The 21,581-nt window shown below is 48.8% G+C and overlaps 1 protein-coding gene across 2 annotated transcripts in view; it reads left to right on the top strand.

Moving 5' to 3' along the window:
* Positions 1-239: 239 nt before the first annotated feature.
* Positions 240-21,581, top strand: part of MAP1S (microtubule associated protein 1S) — a 110,172-nt gene continuing 88,830 nt past the window's right edge. The window contains exon 1 of one of the 2 annotated variants that reach the window (XM_069739267.1): positions 240-448. In XM_069739267.1, the coding sequence (XP_069595368.1) occupies positions 334-448 (115 nt within the window). In that variant the 5' untranslated portion in view covers positions 240-333. The remainder of the gene's footprint in view (positions 449-21,581) is intronic. The other variant, XM_069739276.1, reaches the window with a different exon arrangement.

Genomic DNA, 21,581 nt, shown 5'->3' with positions numbered 1-21,581 from the left:
TACAGTGTGGTAACATGCCGCACTATCCGCACATGTGCACAGGCTCCTGGCCCTGACACCGAACTCGTGTCATGAGCTGTACACAGCCCGTGTGTGAAGCCGCAGACAGCAGCCTCAGCAACCACATCAGCAGGGACGGGCTGCCAGACCGTGTGCTGTGGGACCGCCCTGAGGGGCCAGACCGAGCAGCTGAGTGCCGCGTGTGAGCGCGCAAGGGGCGGAGCCTGGGCCTCAGTGGGCGGATCCGAGGCCTCAGTGGGCGTGTTCCGGTCTCCGGCAGCCGCTGACTTCATTCCTCGTCGTCTGGGTTTGCGTGTTGATGTCACATGCAAGATGGCGGCTCCTCGGGCGGGTCCCGGGCATCCGTGCTGCTCTTGTCTGGTGTTGTGTGGGGAGATGTGTCGGGGACCCGGCCTGGTAAAACGGGCGGTGAGCGAGCTGAAGAGAGGTGAGATGCCGGGGTGGAGCCGGGGGAGACTGGCTCGGTCATGTCGGGCTCTGCAGCCTCCTCCCTCTAGGACATGTAGTTCTGTGCATGTATGCGCTGTGCTTCAGGGTGTGCAGGTGCTGCGTCCTGCTCGTGTGGCTGCACTCCGTTATCTTGTGTGGAATCACTGTGTCCATCACTGGTGGCAACGCGGGTCCCCGAAGGGGAGGTGTCTGTGGGAAGTCGGGGGTCCCCGGGGGAGGTGTCTGTGGGAAGCCGGGGGTCCCCGGGGGAGGTGTCTGTGGGAAGCCGGGGGTCCCCGGGGGAGGTGTCTGTGGGAAGCCGGGGGTCCCCGGGGGAGGTGTCTGTGGGAAGCCGGGGGTCCCCGGGGGGGAGAGGGGGGAGGGAAGTGTCTGTGGGAAGCCACGGGTCACCGGGGACCTGCTGTGGGGTCTGAGTGGAGATGAATCTGCTGCACTTTATGTACAGGCTCAGTAGTGAGGCAGGGCTGTGGGGTCGGAGTGGAGATGAATCTGTGCTGCACTTTATGTACAGGCTCAGTAGTGAGGCAGGGCTGTGGGGTCGGAGTGGAGATGAATCTGTTCTGCACTTTATGTACATGCTCAGTAGTGAGGCAGTGCTGTGGGGTCGGAGTGGAGATGAATCTGTGTTGCACTTTATGTACAGGCTCAGTAGTGAGGCAGGGCTGTGGGGTCGGAGTGGAGATGAATCTGTTCTGCACTTTATGTACATGCTCAGTAGTGAGGCAGTGCTGTGGGGTCGGAGTGGAGATGAATCTGTGCTGCACTTTATGTACAGGCTCAGTAGTGAGGCAGTGCTGTGGGGTCGGAGTGGAGATGAATCTGCTGCACTTTATGTACAGGCTCAGTAGTGAGGCAGGGCTGTGGGGTCGGAGTGGAGATGAATCTGTGCTGCACTTTATGTACAGGCTCAGTAGTGAGGCAGGGCTGTGGGGTCGGAGTGGAGATGAATCTGTGCTGCACTTTATGTACAGGCTCAGTAGTGAGGCAGTGCTGTAGGGTCGGAGTGGAGATGAATCTGCTGCACTTTATGTACAGGCTCAGTAGTGAGGCAGTGCTGTGGGGTCGGAGTGGAGATGAATCTGTGCTGCACTTTATGTACAGGCTCAGTAGTGAGGCAGGGCTGTGGGGTCGGAGTGGAGATGAATCTGTTCTGCACTTTATGTACATGCTCAGTAGTGAGGCAGTGCTGTGGGGTCGGAGTGGAGATGAATCTGTGCTGCACTTTATGTACAGGCTCAGTAGTGAGGCAGTGCTGTGGGGTCGGAGTGGAGATGAATCTGCTGCACTTTATGTACAGGCTCAGTAGTGAGGCAGGGCTGTGGGGTCGGAGTGGAGATGAATCTGTGCTGCACTTTATGTACAGGCTCAGTAGTGAGGCAGGGCTGTGGGGTCGGAGTGGAGATGAATCTGTGCTGCACTTTATGTACAGGCTCAGTAGTGAGGCAGTGCTGTGGGGTCAGAGTGGAGATGAATCTGTGTTACACTTTATGTACATGCTCAGTAGTGAGGCAGTGCTGTGGAGTCAGAGTGGAGATGAATCTGCTGCACTTTATGTACAGGCTCAGTAGTGAGGCAGTGCTGTGGGGTCGGAGTGGAGATGAATCTGCTGCACTTTATGTACAGGCTCAGTAGTGAGGCAGTGCTGTGGGGTCGGAGTGGAGATGAATCTGCTGCACTTTATGTACAGGCTCAGTAGTGAGGCAGTGCTGTGGGGTCAGAGTGGAGATGAATCTGTGCTGCACTTTATGTACATGCTCAGTAGTGAGGCAGTGCTGTGGGGTCGGAGTGGAGATGAATCTGTGCTGCACTTTATGTACATGCTCAGTAGTGAGGCAGTGCTGTGGGGTCGGAGTGGAGATGAATCTATTCTGCTCTTTATGTACATGCTCAGTAGTGAGGCAGTGCTGTGGGGTCGGAGTGGAGATGAATCTGTGCTGCACTTTATGTACATGCTCAGTAGTGAGGCAGTGCTGTGGGGTCGGAGTGGAGATGAATCTATTCTGCTCTTTATGTACAGGCTCAGTAGTGAGGCAGTGCTGTGGGGTCAGAGTGGAGATGAATCTGTGCTGCACTTTATGTACAGGCTCAGTAGTGAGGCAGTGCTGTGGGGTCGGAGTGGAGATGAATCTGTGCTGCACTTTATGTACATGCTCAGTAGTGAGGCAGTGCTGTGGGGTCGGAGTGGAGATGAATCTGTGCTGCACTTTATGTACAGGCTCAGTAGTGAGGCAGGGCTGTGGGGTCGGAGTGGAAATGAATCTACTGCACTTTATGTACAGGCTCAGTAGTGAGGCAGTGCTGTGGGGTCGGAGGTTTGGCTTACTGAGTTCACAGCCCCTGACACAGGGGATGGTGTTCTTCGGGTGATGAGCAGTGTTGGTTAGGCGCCAGACATAGCATTTGTCTTGGTGGCCAAAAAGTTAAATTTTGCTCTCGTCTGACCACAGCACCCTCCATAATATGTCTGTTGGCAAACTGAAACCGAGCCTTACAATTATTGTGTAAGTAAAAGCTTTTTTCCAGGTCACCACCTGACAGCACCATGGAGGACGTCCTTCTTATACACAGTGGGACAGGAAACACGAGAGTTTAAAAGGACCCTCCCCCTTCCACCCTTCAGTGTTTTTCCTGTCCCACTGTGGATAGGAACGACGAGAGATCGCTGTCCCTACAGAGCGTGCGGATCGGGGGGGCTCAGCCTCTTCCTTCCCATGGGCCGAATCTCTGTATCGCCGACACCCAATTAAGCGGGTCCCTCAGCGACGCCAGTGCAGCGCTGCTCCTGGCGAGGAGGTCGCTTCCCCCCCTGGGGGGGGCTCTCGACCTTGGATGACTACCCCAAGCATACCTGCGCATGGTCTCTGCAGGGTGATCCCTTCGCAGATAGTCCGGCAAGGAGAGGCAGGTTCGGCAGAATGCTGGAGAGAACGCTGGACTCCATGTGTTCCTCGGCGGTAAATGGGCTTTGAACTTCCGGTTCACCGCTGCCGCATCACTTCCGGGTCAGGGCGGCAGCAAGGGGGCGGTCTTCCTCTTCGCTCCTGTAGGAGGACTGGGACACAAGCAAAAGGATTTAAGGTAAGTGGCTAGATAGCGCTAGGCACCGCAGCTGTAATGGACCCAGGTGCTATACCGGCTGTCAGCGTAGAAGCCCCGGGGAAACAGGATTCCCTGACGCATGTGAGTCCCGTTTAGAGGTGCGCTCCTTATAGGCCCATTAAAGGTACTAGTAGTGGTCCCTTTGTCTGTTCCAGGGGCGTCCATCATCTGGGGATAAGAAGACGGGCAGAACTAAGAGATGTCCAATATGTGCTACAAAACTTGTTGCCTCATGGCAGAAGCCTCTGTGCGAGTCCTGCACCGTTCGTATTGTAGGAGAGGAACAGGCCTCTCTATTAACAAGCATGAGAGCTATGGTTAGAGAAGAAGTGCAGGCTTCTATATCTAACATATCCGCCTCCCAGCCGATCCAGCCTGAGTTCCAGGAGCCTCCCAGGTCTAGGAAGAGGCAGAGAGAGTCAGATTCATCGTCTGAGGACAGTCCATCAGAATCTGATATAGAGGAAGAGGAGGAAGTATGTAGAGACCCTCCTCAGAAGGGGAAAAAGTATTTATTCTCTTCCAACGATATTGATGAACTGCTGGGTGCGGTCAGGCAAACTATGCAGGTTGAAGAACCTTCTACCTCTCTCTCCGTACAAGATGAGATGTTCGGGGGGCTGCGTTCGCAGACTTCAAAAGTCTTTCCAGTTAATGCCCACATTCGGTGAGTCCGAGTTCAGTCTCGGCTTTTGCTCAGAGATTGCAGCTACTGACCCCTTCTTCACCTCTTCCCGCAGCTCAATGATTTTGGAAGAGTGGGAGGAGGCAGAGAAGAGGATATCGATCCCGAGAGACTTTAGACTCCGTCTTCTCTTTGACCTTGAGGAGGTCAAAGACTGGGAAGATATACCAAAAATTGACATCCCACTAGCGAAAGTGTCCAAGAGAACTGCCATTCCGTTCGAGGACTCCTCGAATTTAAAGGAGCCCATGGACAGAAAGGCAGATGGCCTCCTTAAGAAAGCTTGGGAAAGTTCGGCCACTGTGATCCGCACAAATATTGCGGCGACTTCTGTGGCGAGAGCCATGCATCTGTGGGTTGACTATTTAAAGGATCAATTGTCAGCCAAGACTTCTAGGGAAACTATCATCAATGCTGTCCCTTTACTTAAACTAGCCACAGGTTTCCTTGCAGATGCTACGGCAGAATCTGTCAGGTTCACAGCCAGGGGGCAATCGCTATCTAATGCAGCCCGTAGGGCCATTTTGTTAAAAAGCTGGCCGGGGGATGTTCCTTCTAAGAACAAACTATGTTCCATTCCCTTTTCAGGTGGCCGTGTTTTTGGGCCTGTATTAGATGACATTCTGGAGAAAGCTTCTGATGAAAAGAGGGGGTTTCCAGAAGAGAAAAAGAAAAAATTCCAGCCCTTTCGTAGACCCTATTACAGTCAGAGATCAGACTATAGGGGTAAAGGTAAACAGGGGAGATGGAGTTATCAGAAAGGGGGAGAAAATAGGAACCGAAATAGAGATCCAGGTCCCTCAAACCCCAGGTCTGAGTTCCGAAGGAAATGACGCCACCAGGATAGGGGGTCGGTTGTTGAATTACCTGGAGGAGTGGAAAAAAATTACCTCAAATCCTTGGGTCCTTCAGGTTATATCTCAGGGGTACAGGATAGAGTTTGCATCTCGTCCCCCAGAGAGATTTTTCATTTCCAACGCCCGTCTCTCTTCATTCTCACCAATGTGGTCAGACATTCAGGATCTCCTCCGGATGGAGGCAATAACTCCCGTACCTCCTCACCAAATGGGAACAGGTCACTACTCAGGTCTTTTCTCTATAATAAAACCGTCAGGAGAATCCCGAACCATCATAAATCTCAGGCCGCTAAACAGATGGTTGTCGTACAAGAAATTCAAGATGGAGTCCATTCGCTCCACAATTCCCCTATTAGGGAAGGACGTGGTAATGTGCACTTTGGATCTAAAAAGTGCGTATTACCACGTTCCAATTTCTTCACAACATCAAAAGTACCTAAGATTCGCGATAGAGAAAGAGGGTTCAGTCCTCCATTATCAATTCCGTTGCCTTCCATTTGGACTGGCATCGGCTCCGAGAGTTTTCACAAAACTCATCATAGAGATCGTGTCTTACCTAAGGAAGCGAGACATCATTATAGTACCATATCTAGACGATTTCCTGTTAGTGGCAGACTCAGAGTCCCAACTGAGGATCGACTCTCGATTGGTGATCTCCACACTGCAGAATCTAGGTTGGGTGTTGAACTGGAAGAAATCACACTTAACCCCAAGATCAAGGAGACAGTTTCTGGGTGTAATACTAGACTCGAACATCAGGAAGTCTTTTCTTCCAGACAGAAGACGGTCAGACCTGATAGAGAAGGTTCGACAGTTTGCAAGAACTCGGGTGACGATAAGAGATGCAATGAAGATCCTAGGCCTAATGACAGCCTGTATCCCATGCGTCAGCTGGAGCCAATTCCATTCCCGTCAACTACAAAGAGCGGTTCTAACAACATGGGACAGAAGACAGTCTTCGTTGGACAGACAGTTTGTCCTATCCTATCGAGTCAAGAAATCCCTGCGATGGTGGACGGTGTCAGAGAACCTTCAGGTGGGGGTCCCATGGATCCAGACCCCGGCCGTCACGGTAACAACGGACGCGAGTCAACAAGGTTGGGGCGGCCAGTTCTCGGAAGATACTACCAGGGACAATGGAATTCGGAAGAGAGCAACAATTCCTCAAACCACAGAGAGCTACAGGCGGTTTGGAAGGTTCTGTGTTCAGCCCGGACCCTATTAAGGAACAGACATCTAAAGATCCTATCGGACAACACGACGGCGGTAGCTTTCCTTCGCCATCAAGGGGGCCCGAGACATCCAAAGCTACAACATCTGGCGGATCAGATCTTCGAATGGGCAGAAAGATCGGTACTTTCAATTTCAGCAGTCCACTTAGAAGGCTCAAGGAACCAGGTTGCGGATTTCCTGAGCAGAGAAAAGCTATCACCCATAGAGTGGGAACTGAACAGCAGAATTTTCGATACCCTATGTCAGCGCTGGGGAACCCCGACCGTGGATCTTTTCGCAACCAGAAAAAATAAGAACCTTCTTCTCACTAAATCCTCAGGAAAATCCAGCAGGGGTAGATGCCCTTTCTCAGTCATGGAGCTCGGGTCTGCTATACGCCTTTCCCCCTCTGGCATTAGTACCAAGGGTACTCAGAAAAATTTGCGAGGACAGAGCTCAGGTGATCCTGGTGGTCCCTTTCTGGGCCGGAAGGAGCTGGTTCCCCCTTCTAAAGAAGCTGGCAGTGGACAGTCCTTACCATCTTCCAGTCAGGGGGGACTTACTTTCTCAGGGTCCGATCTTCCATCAGAACCCAGAGAAGCTGCGGTTAACAGCTTGGATCCTGAACGGCAGATCCTGAGGGCAAGAGGCCTTTCAGAAGGAGTGATTTCTATTCTACAAGCAAGTAGGAAACCAGTGACCTCAGCAATATACCTTAGAACCTGGAAGAAATTCTGCAGTTTTTGTGGAGACACAACAGTCGATGTTGATCATCCTAACATACCCAGGATTCTTGATTTCTTACAACAGGGATTCAAGAAGGGGCTCAAACCGAGTACTTTGAGGGTTCAAATTGCAGCCCTCAGTGTATTTTATGACTCTTCCCTTGCCGCCCACCCTTGGATCGCTCGGTTCTCTAGAGCGGTCTCGAGGCTCAAACCTCTAATCAGGAAGTCTGTCCCTCCCTGGGACCTTAATTTAGTCCTTAATGTATTATGCGAAGAGCCCTTTGATATAGAGAAGGATATAAATATCGCTAATCTTTCCCTAAAATCAGTATTTTTAGTGGCCATTACATCAGCCAAAAGATTGGGGGAACTTCAGGCCCTATCCATCCAGAACCCTTATCTGCAGATATTTGATGATAGGTTGGTTTTGAGGCTTGACCCAGGGTTTCTTCCCAAGGTAGCCTCAGTGTCAAATATTAACCAAGAGGTCGTTCTTCCGTCTTTTTGCCAGTTTCCTAAAAATCAAAAAGAAGCTTTCTTTCATAACTTAGATGTTAGGGAGACGGTGTTGAAATACTTGGATATGACTAGGGCCTGGAGAAAGGATAGTAATCTCTTCATCCTGTACGGGGGTCCTAATAGGGGTAAAAAGGCATCAAAATCCACTATTGCCAGGTGGATTAGATCCACTATTACCATGGCCTATCAGGCGCGGGGAAAAGTTCCTCCTGACAGCCTTAAAGCTCATTCATCCAGGGCTATGGCCGCGTCTTGGGCTGAAAAAGGGGGGGAGGGCTGAAAAAGGGGGGCCTCAATAGATCAGATTTGTAAAGCGGCATCTTGGTCTAACATTAGCACCTTTTCAAAACACTACAAATTAGATGTAGTCTCTTCCCAGTTAGCTTTTGGCAGGAAGGTGCTTCATGCGGTACTCCCACCCTAGAACCAGGAAGTGTCCTTTGGTACTTCTCCATGGTGCTGTCAGGTGGTGACCTGGAAAACTGTAATTAATCTTACCGATAATTGTATTTCCAGGAATCCATCCTGACAGCACGGATAGTTCCCTCCCTAATACAAATACGTGTTATACTTATGTGAAGTAACATTTGTATTAATCTTATGTTCAAAATAAATTTTCTGTTTGCATCCATCCAGATGTGTTACTTTGGAAAATCAATGAAGGGTGGAAGGGGGAGGGTCCTTTTAAAGTCTCGTGTTTCCTGTCCCACTGTGTATAAGAAGGACGTCCTCCATGGTGCTGTCAGGATGGATTCCTGGAAATACAATTATCGGTAAGATTAATTACCGTTTTCTGCCCACTTTTCCGTAAAGGCATATTGTGGTCATATGGACAGATACACCAGTCTCTGCTTGGGAACACTACAGCTCCTTCAGGTTTACCTTTTATCTCTGTTCTCCCTCTCTGATTAATGCCATCCTTGCCCTGGCTGAGTGGTTTGGTGGGCGGCCTTCTCTTGGCAGGTTTGTTGTGTACCATGTTCTTTCCATTTGATGATAACATATGTGATGGTGCTCTGACGGATCAGAGATTGGGATTTTCTTTTTATAACCCAACACTGACTTGTACTTATCAACAACTTTGTCCCTGACTTGTTTGGAGACCTCATTAGTCTTTATGATGCTGTTTGGTTAGTGGTGCTTCTTGCTTAATGGTGTTGTGGCCTTTCAGAAAAGGTGTGTATATACTCATAGACCAAGTGACACTTTGATGGCATGCAGGGAGACTTCCTGTCACTAAGCATATGACTTATGAAGGTAGTTGCTTGCACCAGAAATTTTTAGGGGCTTGATAGCAAAAGGAGTGAATATACAGTATATGTTCATGCCAATTTTTAGTCATTTGATCCCATAAATTTAATTTATGCTTTTATTTTTCTCTCTGCATCAACTTAGACTGTTTAGTGCTGATGCATCTTTCTTCCCCCTCACCCCGCCGTGTGGTGTTCTCTTATGAAGCCGGCAGCCGACTTCAGCATGCAAGTGATGGAAGTGCATGACGTCACAGCCATGTGCTCACCGTCACATTCATGCCGACGTCAGCTGCTGACCTCTGATTGTCCGGCAGCGTGTATTGCCACACACGAACCCAATTGATGAAATTTGTGCTACCGCTGGCGGGCCCGTTACCCCCATTGGCCCAGTCATGACCTCTGTGACCGCGACTTACTTCCTTGTTGGCTGGCAGTCTGTGCACACCCAGGAGGTGTCAGTTGGCAATTTGCGGGCACAAATCTGATATTGATGACCTACCCTAAGTCGTAGTAGTGGGAAACCCCTCTAAGCTGTTTCCACACTATTTTGGGGAAAGGTGGGCACATGTTGTCCCCTTAGGACAGCTACATTTTGTCTGTGGCGATATGCCGTGTTGCCCCATGCCATCTGCACTGCATGATTATACAATGCAGCTGCCAATATGTGTAGATAATATTGTAGACTGGGTGCCAGCCTGGCTCATCCCAGCTAGGTGCCAGCAGCTCAGCTTATCTGGGAGTGTGTGTTTGTGTGTGTTAAAATAAATAATAAAAAGAAAAGCCCCCAGCACTCACCTATTTTTTTTCAATTCTCCGTTCTCATAGTATAGTCTGATGAGGACGCCAAGGTTTAGTAGCACAGTTTTGCGTCAGTGTATTTTAGCTTGTGAATGATTTGGTGAACAAGCGTACCCTGAGGGAAAGAAAAGCTCATAGCTGCACATTAGTAATGGATTCCCAGAAGTTTCTGCCATCTGTCTTGCTACACGTAGTCTGTGCACAGTGAGCCTTTTCTGCTTGGCACGTGGCCTTGGGTGAATATCTAGCTTCTGCATTCATACATGGCCTTATGTTAGAGGGTAGTGCACTTACGTATATACCGTATTGTGTTGTGCCTTGGGGTTGCCTAGCACAATAGTGTTGTGCTCAGCGTGGTAGTGAGCTGTCTTCTTCCCAGCACTGCTCTTCCCATCTCCTCGGGGCTGCTGTAGTTTGGAGTTGCTCCCAACATCCCATAGTTGGTGTGTGGAATCTCGCAAGCTCTTATTGTAGGGTGCCTTCTACTTCACTGCCTTCAATGGACGGTAATGTTTTAAAACATTGAGACAAATAGTGACTGGGATGCTGTGCTGAAATATGCACAAAGCCTTCTCGAAAATATTTTAATTAAAGATCAAGTGCCTTAAATTAGCAATACACTTGGATAACCAAACTTTTTTATGTCGGGAAAGGAACCGAAGGTCAAATTTCAACAGGACCAAACCTATTAGTCGCCTCTGAGTATAAGCAGAGACACAGGTTAAGGTACCTTCACACTGAACAACATTACAAAGATAGCGATCCGTGACGTTGCATCGTCCTGGATAGTGATATCCTTGTGTGTCACACGCAGCAGCGATCTGGATCCTGCTGTGACATCGCTGGTCGGAGCTAGAAGGCCAGAACTTTATTTCGTCGCTGGATCACCCACTGACATCGCTGAATCGGCGTGTGTGACGCCGATCCAGCGATGTCTTCACTCGTAACCAGGGTAAACATCGGGTTACTAAGCGCAGGGCCGCGCTTAGTAACCCGATGTTTACCCTGGTTACCATTGTAAATGTAAAAAAACAAAACAAAAACACATACATTCCGCTGCCTGTCACGTCCCCCGGCGTCCGCTTCCCTGCACTCCTCCTGCATCCTGTGTCAGCGCCGGCCGTAAAGCAGAGCACAGCGGTGACGTCACCGCTCTGCTTTACGGCCGGAGCTTACACAGGATGCAGGAGGAGTGCAGGGAAGCGGACGCCGGGGGACGTGACAGGCACCGGAATGTGAGTATGTGTTTCGTTTTTTTTTTTACATTTACAATGGTAACCAGGGTAAACATCGGGTTACTAAGCGCGGCCCTGCGCTTAGTAACCCGATGGTTACCCGGGGACTTCGGCATCATTGGTCGCTGAAGAGCTGTCTGTGTGACAGCTCTCCAGCGACCACACAAGGACTTTCCAACGATCACGGCCAGGTCGTATCGCTGGTCGTGATCGTTGGAAAGTTGCTGAGTGTGACGGTACCTTAAGTCTCTCTTAAAGGGAATCTGTCACCAGGCTAACAGTCCCATCTGAGACCAGGTATAAAGGTACAAAGAACCTAATTCCAGTGCTGTCATTTACTGGTCTGCTTCCTGTATTTCTGATAAAATTAGTTTCATCTGCTCCAGATGTAGCAGTTCTGAATGCTGACATATTGATAACCCTGTCCACACCACTGATTGGCAGCTATCTGTGTACACTGTGCATAGGCAGATAGCTGCAAATCGGTAGTGGGGTTACACAGAGGTCATTAATAAGGAGGACAAGGCAGCAGGTTTACTAGTTCTTTACTAATCCTCTCCTTAGCGCTTCATCAAAACTATGGCAACTGGCAAGTATCCCTGTAAGTTACCCCGCTGGAATTTGCCCCTTAGTTATACTGTTCACAGATTATTTTTAGAGCTCCATTGATTCCCTTGTGCTGTACATGAGATTGGATGAAAACATGGTGGCACGGTCTCTTTAACCCCTTAGCGACCGCCGATACGCCTTTTAACGGCGGCCGCTAAGGGTACTTAAACCACAGCGCCGTTAATTAACGGCGCGGTGGAAAAAGTCCATAGCGCCCCCCAGAGGCCGATTTTCTCCGGGGTCTCGGCTGCCGAGGGTAGCCGAGACCCCAGAGAACATGATTCGGGGGTTTTTTAACCCACCCCGCATTTGCGATCGCCGGTAATTAACCGTTTACCGCCGATCGCAAAAAAAAAAAAAAGCGATCTCTTTTTAATTTCTCTGTCCGATGTGATCGCACATCGGAGGACAGAGAAAAGGGGTCCCAGGTGGCCCCCCAATACTCACCTAGCTCCCCCGATGCTCCTCGTGTCTCCCGGTGGGCGCCGCCATCTTCAAAATGGCGGGCGCATGCGCAGTGCGCCCGCCGGCCGGCACCGGGAGAATCTTTGGGGTCTCGGCTGCCGGGGGTAGCCGAGACCCCAAAGAGCACGATCGGGGTCGGTATTACCGACCCCTGTTTTGCGATCGCCGGTAATTAACTGTTTACCGGCGACCGCAAAAAAAAAAAAAAAAAGTAAAGTGTAATTCTCTGTCCTCTGATGTGATCGCACATCAGAGGACAGAGAAATAGGGGGATTCGGGGACCCTAGCACAGGGGTCCCCAACTCCAGTCCTCAAGGCCCACCAACATGTCATGTTTTCAGGATTTCCTTAGTCTTGCCCAGGTAATAATTGCATCACCTGTGCAATGCAAAGGAAATCCTGAAAACATGACCTGTTGGTGGGCCTTGAGGACTGGAGTTGGGGACCCCTGCCCTAGCATACTCACCTAGGTCCCTGGATCCTCTTGCTGCTCCTCCTGGCCGCCGGCAGCAGAACATGGCGGACGCATGCCCAGTGCGCCCGCCATCTGTCTCCATCTGCCGGCCGGCAGGAGAACAGCAGTTGGGGCTAAAATTAGGGGTAGGGTTAGGGTTAGGTTAGGGGTAGGGTTAGGGGTAGGGTTAGGTTAGGGGTAGGTTAGGGTTAGGTTAGGGGTAGGGTTAGGTTAGGGTTAGGGGTAGGGTTAGGTTAGGGGTAGGGCTAGGGTTGGGGCTAGGGTTAGGGCTAGGGTTGGGGCTAAATTTAGGGTTAGGGTTGGGGCTAAATTTAGGGTTAGGGTTGGGGCTAAACTTAGGGTTAGGCTTCTTTCACACTTACGTCGGTACGGGGCCGTCGCAATGCGTCGGCCCGACATACCGACGCACGTTGTGAAAATTGTGCACAACGTGGGCAGCAGCTGTAGTTTTTCAACACATCCGCTGCCCAATCTATGTCCTGGGGAGGAGGGAGCGGAGTTACGGCCACGCATGCGCGGTCAGAAATGGCGGATGCGACGTACAAAAAAACGTTTCATTGAACTTTTTTTGTGCCGACGCTCCGCCAAAACACAACTGATCCAGTGCACGACGGACGCGACGTGTGGCCATCTGTCACGATCCGTCGGCAATACAAGTCTATGGGCAAAAAACGCATCCTGCGGGCACATTTGCAGGATCCGTTTCTTGTCCAAAACGACGGATTGCGACGGCATGCCAAACGACGCAAGTGTGAAAGTAGCCTTAGGGCTAGGGTTAGGGTTGGGGCTAAAGTTAGGGCTAGGGTTGGGGCTAAAGTTAGGGTTAGAGCTGGGATTAGGGTTAGGGTTTGGATTAGGGTTCGTATTAGGGTTAGGGTTTGGATTAGGGTTGGCATTAGGGTTACGCTTGGGATTAGGGTTAGGTTTGGGATTAGGGTTAAGGTTAGGGTTGTGATTAGGGGTGTATTGGGATTAGGGTTAGGTTTGAGGTTAGGGTTGAGATTAGGATTAGGGGTGTGTTGGATTTAGGGTTTTGATTAGGGTTATGGTTAGGGTTGACATTAGGGTTGTTTTGGGGTAAGGGTTGTGATTATGGTTAGGGTTAGTGATTAGGATTATGGATGAGGTTGGGATTAGGGTTAGGGGTGTGTTGGGGTTAGGGTTGGAGCTAGAATTGGGGGGTTTCCACTGTTTAGGTACATCAGGGGGTCTCCAAATACGACAGCCAATTTTGCGCTCAAAAAGTCAAATGGTGCTCCCTCCCTTCTGAGCTCTGCCGTGCGCCCAAACAGTGGGTTACCCCCACATATGGGGCATCAGCGTACTCGGGATAAATTGGACAACAACTTCTGGGGTCCAATTTCTCTTGTTACCCTTGTGAAAATAAAAACTTGGGGGCTACAAAATCTTTTTTGTGAAAAAAATATTTTTTATTTTCACGACTCTGCATTCTAAACTTCTGTGAAGCACTTGGGCATTCAAAGTTCTCACCACACATCTAGATAAGTTCCTTGGGGGGTCTAGTTTCCAAAATGGGGTCACTTGTGGGGGGTTACTACAGTTTAGGTACATCAGGGGCTCTGCAATCGCAACATAATGCCCACAGACCATTCTATCAAAGTCTGCATTCCAAAAAGGCGCTCCTTCCCTTCCGAGCTCTGCCGTGCGCCCAAACAGTGGTTTACCCCCACATATGGCGCATCAGCGTACTCGGGATAAATTGGACAACAACTATTGCAGTCCAATTTCTCCTGTTACCCTTGTGAAAATAAAAACTTGGGGGCTACAATATCTTTTTTGTGGAAAAAAATATTTTTTATTTTCACGACTCTGCATTCTAAACTTCTGTGAAGCACTTGGGCATTCAAAGTTCTCACCACACATCTAGATAAGTTCCTTGGGGGGTCTAGTTTCCAAAATGGGGTCACTTGTGGAGGGTTTCTACTGGTTAGGTACATCAGGGGCTCTGCAAACGCAACATAATACCCGCAGACCATTCTATCAAAGTCTGCATTCCAAAACGGCGCTCCTTCCTTCCGAGCTCTGCCGTGCGCCCAAACAGTGGTTTACCCCCACATATGGGGTACCAGCATACTCAGGACAAATTGCACAACAACTTTAGTGGTCTAATTTCTCCTGTTACCCTTGTGAAAATAAAAATGTGTGGGCAAAAAGATCATTTTTGTGTAAACAAAAGCGATTTTTTTATTTTCACGGCTCTACGTTATAAACTTCTGTGAAGCACTTGGGGGTTCAAAGTACTCACCACACATCTAGATAAGTTCCTTAAGGGGTCTAGTTTCCAAAATGGTGTCACTTGTGGGGAGTTTCCACTGTTTAGGTACATCAGGGGCTCTCTAAATGTGACATGGTGTCCGATCTCAATTCCAGCCAATTCTGCATTGAAAAAGTCAAACGGCGCTCCTTCACTTCTAAGTTCTGCGGTGCGCCCTAACAGTGGTTTACCCCCACATATGGGGTATTGGCGTATTCAGGAGAAATTGCATAACAAAATTTATGGTTACATTTCTGTTTTTACACTTGTGAAAATAAAAAAAAATGGTTCTGAATTAAGATGTTTGCAAAAAAAAGTTAAATGTTCATTTTTTCCTTCCACATTGTTTCAGTTCCTGTGAAGCACGTAAAGGGTTAATAAACTTCTTGAATGTGGTTTTGAGAACCTTGAGGGGTGTAGTTTTTAGAATGGTGTCACACTTCATTATTTTCTATCATATAGACCCCTCAAAATGACTTCAAATGTGATGTGGTCCCTAAAAAAAAATGGTGTTGTAAAAATGAGAAATTGCTGGTCAACTTTTAACCCTTATAACTCCCTAACAAAAAAAAATTTTGTTTCCAAAATTGTGCTGATGTAGACATGTGGGAAATGTTATTTATTAACTATTTTTCATGACATATCTCTCTGATTTAAGGGCATAAAAATACAAAGTTTGAAAATTGCAAAATTTTAAAAATTTTCGCCATATTTCCGTTTTTTTCATAAATAATCGCAAGTAATATCGAAGAAATGTTACCACTAACATGAAGTACAATATGTCACGAAAAAACAATCTCAGAATCAGCGGGATCCGTTGAAGCGTTCCAGAGTTATAACCTCATAAAGTGACAGTGGTCAGAATTGCAAAAATTGGCTCGGTCATTAAGTACCAAATTGGCTCTGTCACTAAGGGGTTAAGCACACATGCACAATCATCTCAGCCAAGTTTGTGTGGGGAAGAATTGTGTAGCTGGTAGCTGTCTGAAGTGTAGGGACTAGTGATGAGCGAGCATGCTCACCACTACTCGGAGCTCGGCTTTGCTCGGCAGGAGCTTGTCTCCACCCTGCATGTTTGGCGCTCTTTAGAGAGCCAATGAACATGCAGGGATTCTCTGCCACACACTGTAATGTCGCAGCCGTGTTGGTTGTGGCAGTACAGTTATTGGCTGGCTGCACAGCATCATCATGTCTAGATCAGACCTGGTGCCTCCATGCTCGTCACAGTCTACTCCAGAATCAGGCACTGTAGGGAGAGGTGCTGCTGAGCTAGAGAGAGATTTGCTTGCTTCATACTTAGTGTGGGTATACCATATACTATACGGATATCCATTTCAACTAAGTCTTTCTGAGGACTAATCCAGCTGCATAGATCAGTGCTAGGCAGGTAGGTAGTGTATATAGCAATAGGGTCCATTCCAGTTCTGTCTGCTGCTGCCTATCACAGATCTTTATAGACATAGCCCCATGTATCAGGGCCAGGAATTTTTTTTTTTTGGGGGGGATCTTAATCCTGAATATTTGCTTTAAAAGCAATCTAGAGAACACAGGTTTTCTGCTCCATTTGCTCGTTGGCTCTGCAGAATACAGCCAGATCCTTTCCATATTACAGTGGTTAAAAACATCTATTTTATTCTCGGCTTTGTCTGCCACACGGATCACATCTCAGTGCAGTCACAATTGTGCCATTTCAGGCCTCAATTAAATTTTGTTGCAGTGTCTTAGGCAAGTTATTGACACCAGTTTGCAGAAAATAAAAATAGTTACCTACAGGCTAGATATTTTAAAACTGGTTTGTCCGCCACACAGATCACATATTGTTGAGGTCAAAATTGTGCCATTTCAGGCCTCAATTTAAAATTTTTTTGCAGTGAAAAAAAAGTTACCTCAGGCCAGATATTTTAAACTGGGGTTTTCCCTCACACAGATCACATATAAGTTTGCTCCAAATTCAGCCATTTTAAAATGGGCAAGGCGTGTGTTAAGGGACGGTAAAGGTGGACGTGATGGTGCATGCAGAAGCCCAGATCATGGGCAAGCTGAAATTGTACCACAACAAACACCCACTTCCCCGACCTTCCTGTCCCAGTTACGAGGGGACCGCAGCAGCACACCACTACCACTATTGAACTCAGAGCAGTGTCAAAAGGTCACTTTGCCTCCGCCCCCACCACTCTGTATTCCACATGGTCAAGTTTGAGTAGCCGTGAGTCTTGACCACATATTCCTCACCCTGATCCTCCTTCCTCCACCGTGTTGGGTGCCCGGAGACTACTGATCCCACACTTGGACATTCCGAAGAGGTGCTCACTTTTCCACTTCTAGATTCAGGCCTCTCGTCCGGTCCAGTTGAAGCGGGGCAAGAGGAGATTGCATGTAGCAATACCCAAATAATTGAGCAGCCACGGTCACACGAAGGCGACTGTGGAAAGTGTCACATGAGGTGGACAATGATGATACACAATTGCCATAAAGTCTGGAGGAGGACCAAGTTTTGTAAGTGGAGGACAAGGTGGTGGATGATATAGTAACTGACCCAGACTGGCATGAGGACATGCAGAGCGAGGACAGCAGCACACAGGGAGAGGGAGGCGTAGCACCCCAACAGGCAGGAAGAAGCAGTGTGGTGGCCACAGACAGAAGGCGGGCAACCGTTCCCCCGTAACACCAACACAGCGGAAGTTGCCAGTCCAACTGTTAAATCTTCCTGAGTTTTTTTTTTTAAGACTCTGCCGATAACCCCAAAAAGGCCATTTGCACCACCTGCCAGGCCAGCATCAGCAGGGGTAGCAAAACTACCAACCTAACCACCACCAGCATGATCGGGCACATGGCAGCAAAGCCCCCGACTTTGTGGACCAAACCCCAGGGTCCAAGAACAGTGCAGGTGACACCACTGTTTCTTCCACTGTTGTGCGTGCAAGCCAATCCCCTGTCCATGGTACATGCGAAGATGCCTCCTGCCCTGCACCTGTCGTTGCACACACTCAACTAGCACCATCAGCAAGCATGTCCTTGTCACAGCGCAGCGTTCAGCTGTCCATATGCCAGTCCTTGGAACGCAAGCGCAAATACCTCGCCAACACCCCACAAGCCACACTACTAAATTCACACATTTCGTGACTGGTTGCGCTCGAAATGTTGCTTTTTAGGCTTGTGGAGACAGAAGATTTTCGCAACCGGATGGCGACGGCCGTCCCTCGGTACTCTGCCCCCATCCGCCTCTAATTCTCCCAGTGTGCCATCCCCGCATTAGGCCCCTTTCACACATCAGTTTTTTGCTATCAGTCACAATCCATCGAATTTAGAAAAAAACAGATCTGGCGATGATGCCGCCGGATCTGTTTTTTCTCATAGACTTGTATTCGCGACAGATTGCGATGGCTTGCCTCACGTTTCATCAGTCGTTCGCCGGAACCATCGAAAATTGTTTGGCCGGAGACAACAGACATAGTAACGTTTTTTCTGTCCGTCCAAAAAACGGACAGCGTGGGATCCATCGCCGTTCGCCATTTGCTAGAATGGAAGTCTATCATGACGGAACCTGGAGGTGGATTCTGTTTTTTGTTTTGTTATTTTTTTAACGGAGTATGCTCCCATTTCTTAATTTTTTTTTTTATGATCCAATTGGCCAGATCAGCTAGTCGGAGTCGGCGAAAAAACTGATCCGTTGCATCAGTTTTTCACAATCTGCGATGGATCCGTTTTTTTCAAAATTCGATGGATTGCGACTGATGGCGAAAAACTGATGTGTGAAAAGGGCCTTACACAAGCACGTGTCCTACAACATTAGGCATGCCCTCAACAATGCAGCTACTGGGAAAGTCCTCCTAACCATGGACACGTGGACAAGTGCTTGTGGGCAGGGATGGTACATCTCCCTGACGGCACACTGGGTTAACATAGTGGAAGCCGGGACCCAGTCGGATCTTGGGATGTTACACATCCTCCCGATGCCGAGGATTACGGGCCTACTTCAATCAGAGTTGCCCCCACAGTCTACAGCTCCTTCACCTACTCCTCCTCTTCAGCCTCCATCTCTGAAATAAGAACATCAGTTACAAGCTGGAAGCACTGCAGCACTGACTCAACCAAGCGTCAACAGGCTGTGCTGAAGCTAATATGCTTGGGTGACAAGCCGAACAATGCTGAAGAGTTGTGGACAGCTCTGAAAGGCCTGGCAGATCTGTGGCTGGCAACGCTGAACCTACAGCCAGGCATGGTCGTGTGTGACAATGGCCGGAACTTGGTGGCGGCTCTGAGGCAAGCTCACACACGTACCATGTCTGGCCCATGTGCTTAACCTCGTGGTTCAGCGGTTTCTCAAAACCTACCCTGAGCTGCCGGATCTGTTTGTAAAAGTATGCCGCCTGTGTGCCCATTTTAGAAAGTCAGCTACAGCTTCCGGCTCACCGACTGTTGTGTGATGTCCCCACACGTTGGAACTCTACACTGCAGATGTTGGAAAGGATTTGTGTGCAGAAGAGGGCAGTTGTTGCCTACCGCATCAACAAGGCCGTTGGTATTCAGTTCAGACTCCACACATAAGACCTCAGGAGTGGACATGGATGTCAGACATATGTACCATCCTCCAAAACTTTGAGGACTCCACCAAGATGGTGAACGGCATTGATGCCATAATTAGCGTCACCATCCCGCTTCTGTGTGTTCTGAAATGTGCTCTGCTCACAATCAGAGTATGTATTGCAGGTGTAGCACGATGAGATGGAGCAAGGAACCATACAGGGTGATTACACACAGCCCAGCCTCATCTCATCCAACTTGGATTGGATGAGAAAGGAAGAACAAGAGCTACTTTCATGCTCTATAAACGGTAGTACATGCACAACTCTCATACTGTCTGTTCAGCGTGGAAGGCCTGAGGACAGGGAGGAGGAGATCAAGGTCAATCGTCCTCTTGGTGAAGACTTGCCTGTTAGCAGTCTGGCACGCGTGGCTGAGTTTGATAGGCTGCCATTCCCGTGACCCTCGCGTTCTCAAAATTTTGGGTGACAGTCAGTACTATTTGGTGTCACTTCTAGACCCACACTACAAGGAGAACTTCCTATCTCTTACTCCAGAGGTAGACAGGTCAACGAAAATGGGGCAGTACCCCCATTGCGGAATAATTAAAATAATTCCCATCTGAAACCTCTGGCTGCCGAGGTCAAAGTTCGTTGGACAACCAAGGCGTACAGATTAGAGAGACACAACTGCAATCCAGCAGAGGCAGGGGAACACTGGCAAAATTCTGGGAGAGTTTTCTCAGACCCTCTTATCACACTGGCCCTGAGGCGTGGGGTACTCTCACAAGGAGGGCAAAGTTTGGGAAGATGCTGAGTGAGTACCTTGCTGACCGTACCAACGTGTGATTCCTCTGTGCCTTATAATTATTGGGTATCCAAGCTTGACACCTAGTATGAACTGGCTCTCTACACCTAGGAGGTCCTGGCCTGGCCTGACTTGCCACTAGCGTTTTGTCAGAGCGGGTTTTTAGTGCTGCTAGTGGAATTAAAACTGATAAGCGCATCGGCCTGTCAACTGAAAATGCTGGCAGGCTGACTCTAAGGGTATGTGCACACGTCAGGATTTCTTGCAGAAGTTTTCCTGACAAAAACCGGACATTTCTGCCAGAAATCCGCATGCGGTTTTACAGCGATTTTAACCGCGATTTTGACGCGTTTTCGGTGCATTTTTTTGTGCGTTTTTTCCCAAATGCATAGAATTGTGGGAAAAACGCAGAAAATCCGCAAAAATAATCAACATGCTCATTTTTTTTACCGCGATGCGTTTTTTTCGCGGAAAAAAATGCATCCATGTGCACAAAACATGCAGAATGCATTCTAAATGATAGAATGCATAATGTATGCGTTTTTAATGAGTTTTTATAACGTTTTTAGCGCGAAAAAAACGCGAAAAAACCTGTACGTGTGCACATAGCCTTAAGGTACCGTCACACTCAGCAACTTTGCAAAGAGAACGACAACAATCCGTGACGTTGCAGCGTCCTGGCTAGCAATCTCGTTGTGTTTGACACGCAGCAGCGACCTGGATCCCGCTGTGCCATCGCTGGTCGGAGCTAGAAGTCCAGAACTTTATTTCGTCGCCAGGTCGGCGTGTATCGTCATGTTTGACATCAAAAGCAACGACGCCAGCAACGAGCATAGGGCCCCTAGATGTGTGTCGGATCGGTACACTCCGGCTGTTTGACATGGAGCTAACAACCAGCGAGAACGATAAGTGAGTCGCCGTTACGTCACTGGATCGCTCCTGCATCGTTCTGGAGTTGCTGTGTTTGACGTCTCTACAGCGACCTAAACAGCGACGCTCCAGTGATCTAGTTTAGCTCGGCTCGTTTTCTATATCGCTGCAGCGTCTCTGAGTGTGACGGAACCTTTATAAAAATGAACAAGGGCTGGATTGAGCCAGACTGCCCTACACCAATGAATGATAGCAGCGTAACAAACTCAAATCCAGTGTCTTTTTTTTTTTTTTTTTTTTTTTTTTTTAGGAGGTCTATTCCCATGCACCTCTTCACACCCACACATGGGTATACGCTTCCTGATTTTGGCTGTTTGCTGTTGTCCTCCTCCTTTTCCCTCATCCTACACCACCAGATCACCAGGGTGACCATGGTCCATGATGCAACACCCATATTTTTTTTTTTTAAAGGGTGTTTATGATGCCCGTACCAAAAAAAAAATGGTTATTCAGTACGTTCATGTATACCCCTCAGGGGTAAATGTTTGTCAGCCCATACACTTAGTGCATGGGCATTACAAGAATAGGAGACCCACTCATTTCTAATGGGAACATTTTTTCTGAGGCCCTCCTCGTCAAAGGTGTAGTGGGGGTGCACCCAAATTTTTGGCAGCCCTTGCATTCACTGCATAGGCAAAC

Source organism: Ranitomeya imitator, chromosome 1 (assembly GCF_032444005.1).
Source record: "Ranitomeya imitator isolate aRanImi1 chromosome 1, aRanImi1.pri, whole genome shotgun sequence".
NCBI classification, from domain to species: Eukaryota; Metazoa; Chordata; class Amphibia; order Anura; family Dendrobatidae; genus Ranitomeya; species Ranitomeya imitator.
Note: the sequence above shows the minus strand (reverse complement) of the source record. Positions and strands in the feature narration are given on the sequence as shown.